General features: G+C 38.6%; 1 protein-coding gene across 1 annotated transcript; it reads left to right on the forward strand.

Annotated features, from left to right (window-relative positions):
• The first annotated feature begins 243 nt into the window (after positions 1–243).
• Positions 244–12,632, forward strand: LOC307139754 (uncharacterized protein). The gene is made up of 3 exons (XM_079838848.1): positions 244–484; positions 3,672–5,672; positions 12,256–12,632. The coding sequence occupies exon 2, from the start codon at positions 4,752–4,754 to the stop codon at positions 5,667–5,669; it is 918 nt and encodes a 305-aa protein (XP_079694974.1). The 5' UTR covers positions 244–484; positions 3,672–4,751; the 3' UTR covers positions 5,670–5,672; positions 12,256–12,632.
• Positions 12,633–13,807: the final 1,175 nt, after the last annotated feature.

Raw genomic sequence — 13,807 nt, forward strand, 5'->3', positions numbered from 1 at the left:
TCAGTTAGGAAACTGCGATTTAAAAAACCCCAAAACATTGTGACTTTTCATGCCTGCCTACTGTTGGCCAAAACCAATGGAGGCTGGCAGCCATCCAAATAGCAGAGGAAAGCACCTATTGACAAGGAACGAACTCCCACTGTTGCTCGCTTCCTGTTCTTATAATGCCCACAGAAATCCTCTCCCCCAATCTCCAGGGGCGTTTGAACAGCCAAAGAGGAACTTTCCAGTTTTGAATTCAAAAGGAGATGTGTGGACCTGCCAGGCTTGCAGAGGGGTTTTGAATAGATCCTTACACATCTAAAGTAGACCCCAGGTCAGATACTTAGTGAGTTTGGAGGCAGAAGAGCGAATTGGGACCAGATCCAGTCAGGCGGGAGATAATAAAAAGGAATATGGGCATCACAGTATGGAGAGCTTTGTAAATGGTACCATCTGTCGGAGCACATTGTCAGAGTGCTGTGAAGGTGCCAAACGCAGGCAGGTGAATATCTCCTGTCCTTCCTGCTGCTGTCGTATGTGCTGAAAAAAGCCCTATGCTAATTAGGGCAAAAGCTGTAGACTCGTAGGAATTTTTTAATGAATGAACAAGGTCTCCATGGACTGTTCAAGGTCAAGTGTGCAGGGCATATTTCTGAGCGATGATGAGGTTATATAATTGCTCAGCTGTATAAGACAATGTCTGTGCAGTTAGGCTGTTGAAAATCCACTCTTAGACTGTATTCCATGCATATTGGCCTGTATAACTAAATACTGCAACGTCCAATTTGAAGTATCCTGAGTCTCTTTTTCACACAGAATTTTCCGTTATTTGAGAGAAAAAGATTCACTGCCAAACACAGAATTTTACGGGTTTCTGTGTTTTCGCTAGGGGGAGCTATTAAGCATATTCTGAATGAGTAAAGAATCTCCAGATCAAAACACCGAACACAGCGATCTTATGTAAGCAGATGCATATGTAAAATAACCTGTTCATCAACATTAAACATCATATAAATCAAAACTGCCTAATGTTACTAAATGAAATGTCAACCCAGGACGAGCTATACTGGGGTGGTACCCTTAAGGTTATATTGTTGTACCTCTAAGTCAGGGGTAGGCAAGTTCGGTCCTAGAGAGCTGATGTCCTGCAGAGTTTAGCTCCAACCCTACTAAGCTACCACAGTATAACATTAATTGCTCCCAGCATACATTGCAGCATTAAGTATGTCACCATTGTTGAGATCCATATGCTGATTCTTGATATCTGTGTGCGTCTAAAAAAAATTCTCCCCAGAATGTATTTAAAAATCAAAATTCAGAATGCCTGATCTGTGGCAGGAAAGTATTGTTGGTGAATATTATTCATTAATATTTTTGGTCAGTGATGGGTTTAGTCAAACATTTTACATTTATGAAAAATGTTGTTTATGGCTTCTTTAGATTTGAACAGATTATGTGTTTTGTTGACACTGTAAAAAAAACTAAACACAAACTCAAATAAAAAGCCAAGAGTTAAACTGCCCAACTAAAGGAAACACTTATCACTATCATGGTGACCAAATATTTTCAATAAAACCAACATCTAAACCTCTGTTAATTCTCAATAAGAGCTTCTATAGATGTCTTTCAGGGTTGGAGCCAAACTCTGCAGGACAGCGACTCACTAGGACCGAACTTGCCTGCCAATTGTTTAATTGTACCAATTGTGTACCTTTAAAGGTACAGTTATACGTTTTGTTCCCCAAGGAACAAAATTGTACCTCCACTGTACCTTTTTTCTGAGAGTGTAGGACTGTGCAAGCCTTAGAGGTGTTGATGGACTCAATCTACTCCATCTGTGTTTGATCATTGTTCTGAATCTGATCTGGATGTAGTCTTTGACAAAAAGTTGATTTTCTCAGCTTTTGTATGAAACTTACCAATATTCAAGTGATGATAAAAAAGGAATGCATGAAGCTAGAATTAAATGTTTTTGTGTTGTTGTTTAAAAGCAGAGGGTCTATTCTTTCTTTTGATATATTGCATGTTCAGATATTCATACAACAAAATATCCTATGGGCTATTACATTTTTTGTGAAAATGATTGTTGGCCGGCAACTTTTTTTAAAAACGCTGGCAGAGAAAGAGTTAAAAAGATATATAAAGAGATTATCCACAATATTCAATCACAATGAGGTACAAAGTTGCTTTCCAAGTTATTTTAATTTTATTTACACATTTAAAAGTGCAAATTTATGTTTGCGTTTATGTATCATATTTCAATGTACATTAGCATGGGGCTAAACTAAATAAATTAAAGCTACACTATGTAACTTTTCCGTCCACTAGAGGTTGCCTGTTCAAAAGGCATAGTTTGATGATGCCACGTTTGAGCGCAGAATCTTGGGACATGTGGTCTTCACCTCACAGCCGGTGGAAAAGAGTCAGGATAGGACTCGGGCAGAAATCATGTTCTTGGATGCGATTATTAACATTACTAGTATGAAGCAGAGCAGGACGAGTGTTGTGGAGCTGAGCAAGGCCGCAGGAGTGATTGAAGAGCGGGACTGTTATTATGGCATAGTCGCTGGTGGGACTTTTATTCTGACACGGTCGCCGGCGCCACTTCCTCTTTTCCAGTCATGAGTATGAGGTAACGCAACTCTGTTTATCGTATTAGATATATCTGAGTGTGTTGAAAAGGAAGTTATGACGTTCGCTCGGCGGCTGCTATGACACTTGTTCACAATGCAGGGAGAGTACAGCGTTTCTGCTAAATAAAACCGGAAACCGAGGGTAACAGATATGACGTAATCGACAGGCGACTCCCTCAAACGCATAGCTCACACGTCCCGGTTCCTTGGTTAAAATAGCAATTTCTCACGATTTACAAAAAGTTGGAAACATTTGGGATATTCTAAGTACTCAACTGAACAAAATATATAACACTGGTCTAGTGGTTTTTTGATATTTTACTGCAAAAATCTTACATACTTCTCCTTTAAAACAAAAAGATAAAACAAACTGAATTCTCTGCTTTTGAACATAAATTTGAAGGCTTGTCTTTGGATCAGTATAGCTAAACGTTACAATATGTAACTACACATTTGACGTTGCGAGGAAACAGAAGTATTGACAGAACATAATATGCATCGATTACACTCAAAAGCTGAAGCAGGTGAAAGTGAATTTGCAGGATCGAGGTTTAAGCACACAAAATGATTGGAGAAGCCATGCATACATGCAAGGCAAGTCTGTCATTTTCACTGGAAGAAGTTTTGATGACATTTTGATTAAATATGTGATAAATGGAGAAAATCAACATTTCCTTGAAGACGTCATTGTACTGTAAAAACATACAGTTTCAGAACTCAAAACTTCCTTGCAAGTCCAAAAACAGCTTTTATTGAATCCAAGCTCAGAAACAGCTTGTTTGGATTTTTGTCACATTATGACGTAATAGTGTGACGCAGAAAATTAACGCCTACTTCTACATAATTGCATATTTGGCCCCGCCCACTGCCACATTAGTGAGATTAGAGCAATACAGTATCATTGGACTAATAATAACATTAACTTTAAAAGGATCCTAATGCTGAGAAAGTGGGTATTTATTTTCAAATATGTGATTTTCTCAGTAGACCATTATTTGTTTGTTCTTTGCATTTCACTGTGGATTCTTTGGTAAATCAGTCGCAATTTCTGCTCAGGCTTTGCAAACAGACTTTTACTGCAAGATAAGGACCTGACAGCAATGCCACAACATGTAAGTAACCATGTTAACTTTAATGCCTGATCTGTGACCAGTGATTTCTCCTATGTAATGATTCATGTACAGTCCGATATTATTTGTCTCAAAAGCGTTTATTGCTGTTTATGCTTCAGTAAAATCAAGCCTGTGACTAAACAATCAACTTCACATTGTTTCTCTTATTAGAAAGAAAATAATCTGTTTTTTAAATTAAATTATATACAGACAGCTATCAAGGAACGCTACCTTTATAATCGCTGAATCTGTCAATCAAACAGTGCAAGTTTATCAGTGACATCAGGCTTGAAATGTTAGTTGTGATGAAAGCATTTGTGAGAGTACAGAAATTGAGCTGCAATGATGAGATAATTAATGCGTTCAACATTAATGCGACTCTGTGATTGGCTACAATGTTCATAGTTGCAACATTTCGTGCGACGGGAGTAGATATAAAAATAATGCTATAGTAAATATAATCGTTTTTCACAATTAGTTAGTCTCGGCAGCTGTAATAGTAAAAACATAGTAAAACATTTCAAGAGAGTTCCACATGTAATACTTATTTAATATGCAAGATGTTAGCCAATCACAGCAGTGGGCGTTTACACTGAAGTCTCACAGCAGACACGCCCCTTTGCTTGCTACATTCTGCATTAATTAACCCGCATGCGCGGGTTGTGAGCGCGTTGTTGATGTTAGAGCTCCGTCGAATTGATTCATAATCCTTGATTTTCTCCTTATCACTCACTTACAAACGATTATTTTCTATTATTTACAGCGTGTGAATATATCTCCGATACGATTCTCTATAAAAAACAATCGGATTGCTTTGATATCACTACTTATATCCGAACTTCCGCTACTAACCGTAGCCCGCTAGCATTGCACGCATGGTAGCTTATTTACACCGGTAGCCCGCTAGCATTGCACGCGTGGAACTTATTTACACCGGTAGCCCGCTAGCATTGCACGCGTGGTAACTTATTTACACCGGTCACCACTGAAACCGACAATTCGTCATCGCAGCACATCTGCTACAATGACGAATAACTCGGATGTGTGTCTAATGTTACCTTTGAGTGCAGGCGAGGACACGTTCGAGCTGCATTCGGTGCAGTTGGAGTTGGAGTCGTTGGAGAAGCAGATTAGCGATCTACTAGAGAGACGAGCCGTGCTGAGAGAGCGACGATCAGCGCTTGAAACATCACGCGCCGATGCGGTTAGTAACCTCTTGACTCCGACCTCGTCTACTCCGTGTGTTTCTCTGCACAGGACCAAAGCACCCAGGACGCGATCATCATCCCTGGTTTCGTTCACTCCGGCGCCGACACGACCCTGGGTGCTTCCACAGCGGAAGACGCGAGCCAGGACCAGAGCTAGGACCTCTCCGCCCCTCCCGGTCTTCGAGATCTCCACCCGGAACCGCTTCTCCCCTCTTCGCGAGACGGAACGCGACGCTGTGGTCATCGGTACTTCCATCGTCCGACATGTCCACGCTACCTCAGGTAAAGGCAAGGTAATCACTCACTGCTTTCCTGGTGCTCGTGTTCTCGATGTCGCTGCGCAGGTTCCCGAGATCCTGAACAGTGACGAGCGCATCGGAGCTGTCGTGCTGCACGCAGGAACGAACGACACCAGGCTGCGGCAGACGGAGGTTCTGAAGAAGGACTACAAGAGCCTGATCGAGACGGTGCGCAGAACATCGCCTGAAGCATCGATCATCGTGTCTGGACCTCTTCCCACGTACCGACTAGGACATGAAAAGTTCAGTAGATTATTTGCTCTAAATGAATGGTTAATGTCATGGTGTAATGAACAGAAGCTGCTCTTTGTAAATAATTGGAATCTGTTTTGGGAGCGACCTAGGCTCTTCCGTCCTGATGGCCTTCACCCCAGCAAAATCGGAGCGGCTCTTCTGTCGGACAACATCTCCAGAGCGCTGCACACCATCATATGACTAGTAAGTCAAAGTCCAGATCACAGTCTTTGCTGTCCTAACTTAACTGACATAAGTACCAATGTAGAACATTATATAGAAACTGTGTCTGAACATAACTGTGTAGAACATTATATAGAAACTGTGTCTATTCCTCGTTTAGTGAGGTCAAACATTAAATCTACTGTAAGATCTAGGAAAAATCTAATTGTGATTAAACCAGAAAATCTCAATATTAGTGAACAAAAACAATGCTGTCCAAACTTAATTGACATAAGTACCAATGTAGAACATTATATAGAAACTGTGTCTGAACATAACTGTGTAGAACATTATATAGAAACCGTGTCTGAACATAACTGTGTAGAACATTATATAGAAACTGTGTCTATTCCTCGTTTAGTGAGGTCAAACATTAAATCTACTGTAGGATCTAGGAAAAATCTAATTGTGATTAAACCAGAAAATCTCAATATTAGTGAACAAAAACAATTTCTAAAACTAGGTCTTCTAAACATTAGATCGCTCACACCTAAGGCGGTTATTGTAAATGAAATGGTCACAGATAATAGTTTCGATGTACTTTGCCTTACTGAAACCTGGCTTAAGCCAAATGATTATTTCGGTCTAAATGAGTCTACTCCGCCAGGATACTGTTATAAGCATGAGCCCCGTCTGATTGGTCGTGGCGGGGGTGTTGCAACAATCTATAGAGATATTCTTAATGTTACTCATAAAACAGGTCACAGGTTTAATTCGTTTGAAGTACTAGTGCTAAATGTTACGCTCTTAAATGTAAGAAAGAAATCCGTATTATCTCTAGCCTTGGCTACTGTGTATAGACCTCCAGGGCCCTATGCTGATTTCTTAAAAGAGTTTGCAGACTTTCTCTCAGATCTATTGGTCAACGTCGATAAAGCATTAATTGTTGGAGATTTTAACATACACGTAGATAACACAAATGATGCATTAGGGGCTGCATTTACAGATCTATTAAACTCCTTTGGGGTTAAGCAAAACGTCACTGGTTCCTCTCATCGTCTTAATCACACACTAGATTTAATTATATCACATGGAACCAACCCAACCGACATAGATATTATACCGCAAAGTGATGATGTCACTGACCATTACATGGTAACTTGCATACTGCGTACTGCTGAAATCTGTCATGTTGCGCCACGTTATCGACCAGGCAGAACAATCCTTCCAACCACTATAGATAGATTCTCAAATAGCTTACCTGATCTGTCTCAGCTGCTCAGTGAACCCAAACAAACAGATGAACTAGAGGAAATGGCTAGCAGTATGAGCACGATTTTATCTAGCACATTAGAAATTGTTGCACCAATTAGATTAAAAAAGGTTAGAGAGAAACCTAAAGCACCATGGTACAACAGTGCTACACATGTTATCAAGAGAGAAACTCGTAACTTAGAGCGTAAATGGAAACAAACAAATTTAGAGGTCTTTAGAATCGCGTGGAAAGATAGTATGTCACGTTATAAAAAGGCCCTAAAAGCAGCCAGGGCTGAGCATCTCCGCAAAATAATAGAAAATAATCAAAATAACCCAAGGTTTTTATTTAACACCGTGGCTAGCCTAACAAATAAACAAACATCGCCTGAGCAAAATATTCCGTTACAGTTTAGTAGTAATGATTTTATGAATTTCTTCACTGAGAAAATAGAAAGCATCAGAAACAAAATTGTAAATGTACAATCTTTAATGATGTCTTATGATTCAACCGCAACTATCGCCCGTCAAGAACTACTACACCGCTTTACAACTATAGGACAGGAAGAGCTAAATAAACTTATCATTGCATCTAAACCAACAACATGTTTATTAGATCCAATACCCACTAAACTACTGAAAGAATTGTTACCTGTAGTGGAAGAGCCTCTTCTCAATATTATTAACTCATCTTTATCTTTAGGTCATGTTCCAAGAATATTCAAGTTGGCAGTCATAAAACCTCTCATTAAGAAGCCACAATTAGATCATAATAACCTAGCAAATTACAGACCAATTTCAAATCTTCCATTTATGTCTAAAATACTAGAAAAAGTTGTGTCCGCTCAATTGTGCGCTTTCTTGCAAGAAAATGATATCTATGAAAAATTTCAATCAGGATTCAGGCCGCATCATAGCACAGAAACTGCACTCGTTAAAATCACAAATGATTTACTTCTAGCTTCTGACCAAGGCTGTATCTCAATACTAGTTCTACTCGATCTTAGTGCTGCGTTTGATACCATAGATCATAAACTACTCTTAGATCGACTTCAAAATTATACTGGTGTTCAGGGACAGGCATTAAACTGGTTTAGATCGTACTTATCAGACCGCTACCATTTTGTCTGTCTAAATGGGGAAAAATCAAAGATGACGTCAGTAGACTATGGGGTGCCACAAGGATCCGTGTTAGGCCCTCTGCTATTCTCTATATATATGCTGCCACTTGGTAATATTATAAGAAAACATGGAATTAATTTCCACTGTTATGCTGATGACACTCAATTATATATTTCATCACGACCGGATGAAAATGCTAAATTATCTAAACTGACAGCGTGTGTTGAAGATATTAAATACTGGATGACGTGTAATTTTCTGCTATTAAATTCAGATAAAACGGAGGTGTTACTTATTGGTCCAAAAAACTGCCCACAAAACCTCTCGCAATACAATTTTACCTTGGAAGGATGTCCTGTCACTTTATCCACTACAGTAAAAGACCTGGGTGTTATATTAGACCGCAACCTGACATTCGAAAATCATATTTCATATGTTACAAGAACGGCATTTTTCCATCTTAGAAACATTGCTAAGCTACGTAACATGCTATCTATTTCTGATGCAGAAAAGTTAGTTCATGCATTCATGACCTCGAGATTAGATTACTGTAATGCTTTATTAGCTGGTTGTCCTGCATCCTCAATAAACAAACTACAGTTAGTCCAAAACGCGGCTGCTAGAGTTCTTACTAGGTCAAGAAAATATGATCATATAACACCAATTTTATCATCTCTACACTGGTTACCTGTGAAGTTCCGTATCAATTACAAACTATTGCTACTAACCTATAAAGCCCTAAATGGTTTAGCTCCAGTGTATCTAACGGATCTTCTATCGCCCTACAATCCATCGCGCTCTTTAAGATTACTAAACTCTAGGCTTCTGGTCATTCCTAGGATATCTAAGTCCACTAAAGGAGGGAGGGCTTTTTCACATTTAGCTCCTAAACTCTGGAATAGTCTTCCTGATATTGTTCGAGGTTCAGACTCGCTGTCCCAGTTTAAAACTAGATTAAAGACGTATCTCTTTAGCCAAGCATTCACATTATAATTATCTTTTTATACTACAGTTAAATCGGATCAAAAGCATTAATATAATATTCTGAACAGCAGCTACGCTAATCATTTCCCATCTGCTTTTCTGTTGTTATCTCGGGACACTAGTCCCGAGGTAAATAGTTCATCAGCTCCAGTTTGTATCCAGCCTCTCATGGAGACTTCGGATGCCCCGACACCTGTGATGAGACGACTCCACGCCTGTGAAGAGACGACTCAACGCCAGCGTTGTTATGGCCTAAATTAATACACGATTGATTAACTTTTTCGAACATTATTCTTTAACATTTGTCTTTCTAACATTTTTACTGTACATCTATGAAATGCACTTTCTGTAAAGCTGCTTTGAAACAATGTGTATTGTGAAAAGCGCTATACAAATAAATTTGAATTGAATTGAATTAATGTGATAGGCGGACACTAAGACCTGGGGGAGAATTTTGTGAGGCACGACTGGAAAGGGTGCTAGGATTAATAATTGTCATTCAAAATAGACCAGGTGAAACTATTTTAAAGGGAGGTAAACAATCAGAAGAGTAGAATGTGAACGGAAGCTGGGCTCTTTGATTGTTCAGGAGCAGGCGGATGATGATTTTAGCAGTGGATACAAGCTACTAAAACTACTAAAACAAGTTAGAAGGCGAATTGGTAACCCTTTAGAATACTGATCCATCATTAATCATCATGCGGCCAGATTAACCGCATGACAACGATCACGTGTGTTTCGTGTTTATCCTAAAACCTTCAGCTCCACTAATGCGCACAAATCTGTTTTTTTATAACAGTAAAACCCCCTTTCATGTAGTCGCGATGTTATATTGTCATGTTTATCAAAATAAAACTGATTAAAAACGTAGACCCCACTTCATTGATAGTGTAGGCTTATATGTTGAACTTTATTCTTGTACAAACAGACGCTGTATTAAGCAGTGCATAAAGTATTACATGACAATAATGTCTCTGAAACATCTGTGTATTGCCAAATATTGCATTTATTTCACTTCAGCTGATAAAGTATGCAAACACAGCGCAAGCGTCACTGCGGAAAGCAGAAAGTGTCCGACTTCACGTCTCCGTTTGCAGCTCCTCCCCGCCTGCACGCGGCTACTCTCGTCGATCAGTTGCATCCAGCCGCAGCCGATGTCGAATCCACCTATCGTCATTGGTTGTTTTAGTCATGTGTTCTTAGTTCAGTTCTGTTATTGGTTCATCGTCTTTATTGTTCACAGGTGTCCCTTGTCCAGTCATTAGTCCTTGTGTATTTAAGCCCTCATGTTTGCCTTGTTCTTTGTCTTGTAGCCTATTGATTGTTTAACCACTGATGGTGAGTGTCTACCAAATTTTGTCAAGTCTGTTCACGCCAAGTCAAGTCAAGTCTACTTTTGTCAAATCAAGTCAAGCCAAGTCTTTTTTTTATGTTTTGTCTTTTGGAATAAACTTCACTTGGGTTCAGCAACTTGCCTCCAGTGGACTTAACTGTTACAGTAATAGTGCTTATTGGAATGTGGTAGTTCACTATTAGCTAATCAATAACTACTATTTTTTTAGGAACTAGGAACTACTATATACAGGTTCATAATTAACATGAATAATGCATAATGTATAATTAATTCTAAAGTGAAGGTAATGTTAACCCAGTAGTAAAGCCACAAGTATAACCAAATCCTTTAGAAGTAATAACTCGTTTTATGGATCAGTAATCTAAAGTCAAAAACATGACAACTCTCTAGTAATGACTGAAGTCGTTGTAAGTTTTTGTAAGGTTTTGGATAGTAACACTTAAGTATTTACTAGTAGGTTATCATGATCTTTAGAAAACTGATCCAAATAACTAGTAATTCCTATAGAAGGATGTAATAACACTTCAGTCATTACTATCCAAAACCTTTCAAAAACATCAAAAGCTTACAATTACTAGAGTGTTAACATGTTTTTAACTTTAGAATACTGATCCAAATAATTAGTAATTTCTTCTGAAGGATTTGGTAATGCTTGAGTCATTACTAATGGATTACTATGACTTTCACTTTAGAATGAATTATATATTATGCATTATTCACATTAATTATGAACCTGTATGTAGTAGTTGTGGACTTAGCTAATGATTAGCCAATAGTGTACTATCACATTCAACTAAGCACTATTACTTACTAATTTATTAAACAGCGTTTCTTGTTAGTTAATAGTAGTTACTAGAATGTTAATAATGCATTACTCACTTGTTCCTGTGGAGTTATTCATTAATGATGGATCAGTATTATAAAACGTTACCGGCGAATCGATAATTTCGATGTATTGTTTCTGTTTTAGAAATGTACTAATGTGTGTGTTTTTATCGTAGGACTGGCACTGATTGTTATTTGTTTTGTTTTTTAGAGTCTTGTATTCTACTTTTTTTTTATTTAACTTGTATTCTACTTTTTTTATTTAATGTGGTGTTTAAATTAGTTGTTTAACTCGCTGTTAAAGGGATAGGTCACCCAAAAATGAAAATTCTGTCATCATTTACTCACCCTCAAATTGTTCCAAACCTGTATGAGTTTCTTTGTTCTGCTGAACACAAAAGAAGATATTTTGAAGAATGTTTGTAATAAAGCAGATAGAGCAACCATTGACTACCATAGTATGTTTTTCCCTACTATGGTAGTCAATGGTTGCTCTATCTGCTTGGATACACACATTCTTCAAAATACCTTCTTTTGTGTTCAGCAGAACAAAGAAACTCATACAGGTTTGGAGAGCCCGATCTCACAAAAATGCGTATAAATAATACGAGTGTGCAATCTCGTGGAATGTATAGGCCAAAATGAGTTTTGGCATGCATATAGTACGCCGTTTTTCGCATGCATATGATACGCACTTTATGGCGTATTATACGTACGAACCCCCCACCCCCTACCCTCACCCTACCCAAAAGCGTGTCATATGCACGCCATAAAGTGCGTATCATATGCACGCGAAAAACTGCGTACCATATGCACGCCAAAATTCATTTTGGCGTATACATTCCACGAGATTGCACACTCGTACTATTGATACGCATTGTCATGAGATCGCGTTGGGTTTGGAGGGTGAGTAAATGATGACAGAATTTTCATTTTTGGGTGAACTATCCCTTTAATAGTCTTTTTAATGTGCTTAGCATTTGTCGAGTCCCTCTTTTCATATGTGTATTGGGAGGTAATGACATATAGCATGAATGGTGACTGCTGAGTGGTTTGTTTAAATGTTTTGTCTTTATTTCTTTTTAGGATTTCCCAGGCGGTCAAGGGGCAGTGTGCACACGTGTGGTGTTTTTGTGGATGCAGTTGTTTGGTGTGAGGGTTTTCACATAGTAGGTAAATGCTGTGGTGAATTAATTATTGGTTTGAAGTATTATTAACCACTTAAGCTCTGGGACCATTTTTGGGGATTTCCGCCTGGATTTGGCCTACCCAAATTGTCTAAATACACAATTTTGGTGTAATTTTACAGGAAACACTTTGATGTTTAATAAACCACTGCTAAAAGCGATAAACATGTAATATGTTGTCTGAGTTGTAAAAATGTATACACTTTGAAGAGTTTTCAAAAAGCTTAATTTCCGTTAATAAAAGCACTGTCTCAGTGGGGACGGAAGCAATAAACCAATCAGAGTCTCATCTCTCATTCCCTTTAAAAGTCAGTTACGCTTGTGCCATGGCAGATTTGCTATTTACATGGAATTTGCAAGTGGAAAGACTGAACGCTTCTCCAGAGAGGAATCCTTAGATTTTTTAATATTTTAAAATGTTTGTCCCTGTGTGTGTAATAAGCAGAGTGTATGTGCGTTGTGCACTCGCCTATAAGGACATATTACTAACGCTCCTTTTAAATAACAAAAAATACTGTGCTATCGACTTTAGACAAGGTGTTTGTTGGCCAATGGTGCAGTCGTTTTCAGTTACTCAAAATAGCAACGCGCCAACAATGCTCCTGAACACACCTCGGTTTCATGGGCGAACAGATGGGCGCGAGTGCATTTGCTATTTAAACAACGTGGCGCTGGACGGACGTGAAAATGGCTGAAACTAGCAAAAAACACGTTGTGTCTGGCGTCGCATTGCGCCGGGTGCATGATAGGGCCCTATAAACCAATTTAAGTAAAAACATACAAAGAGCTACAATTACACCTCTGCTCTTTTTTTTCTTTTTTTTTTACTACTTTGGTTTAACCATCGAAAATCTGTATTGCAGCACTGTGATGTCCCACATAATAGATTGCTCGTGAATTTTTTTTTTCTCATTTGTAAATTGCTTTGGATTTTAAAGCATCTGCTAATTGACTAAATTGAGTAAATGCACAACAATTACTCAGCAGTGCAGTGTGGTTTGGAATTAGGTGTGACTCTTTGAATTCAAAGCACATTCTGTGATCTATAGGAGCAACTGACAGTGGATGTTGCAGGTGGTCTGGATATAATGAAGAGTTTGCTAAACCTAGGTAATTTCTCACTTCCAGCCCATTGCCTCAAGATTCAGCTTGTCTGTTAGTGTATGAGCAAGTTCCTGAGCCCCTGTTGCTATAAGATAAGCTGTCATGAGCACCAAGTAGGTGAAAGTCTTAGAGATGAAGGTGGGGAGATTGTAAATACAAGTGCTTCTATTCCAACTGCATTGTCATTTCTTTGTTGTTAGCATGATTGAATCTGAAAATCAATCATGTTTGTCAATTTTCAGTAGCTCAGTTACTTTTAAAACAGTGTAGGTTTTCCAGTAGCTAACTACTTTATCCAGCAAGTAGCGCTACATTGCGTTTGGGTTCTGACAAGAACGAGCGATGTC

The sequence above is a fragment of the Gobio gobio genome (assembly GCF_949357685.1).
Source record: "Gobio gobio genome assembly, chromosome: 16".
NCBI classification, from domain to species: domain Eukaryota; kingdom Metazoa; phylum Chordata; class Actinopteri; order Cypriniformes; family Gobionidae; genus Gobio; species Gobio gobio.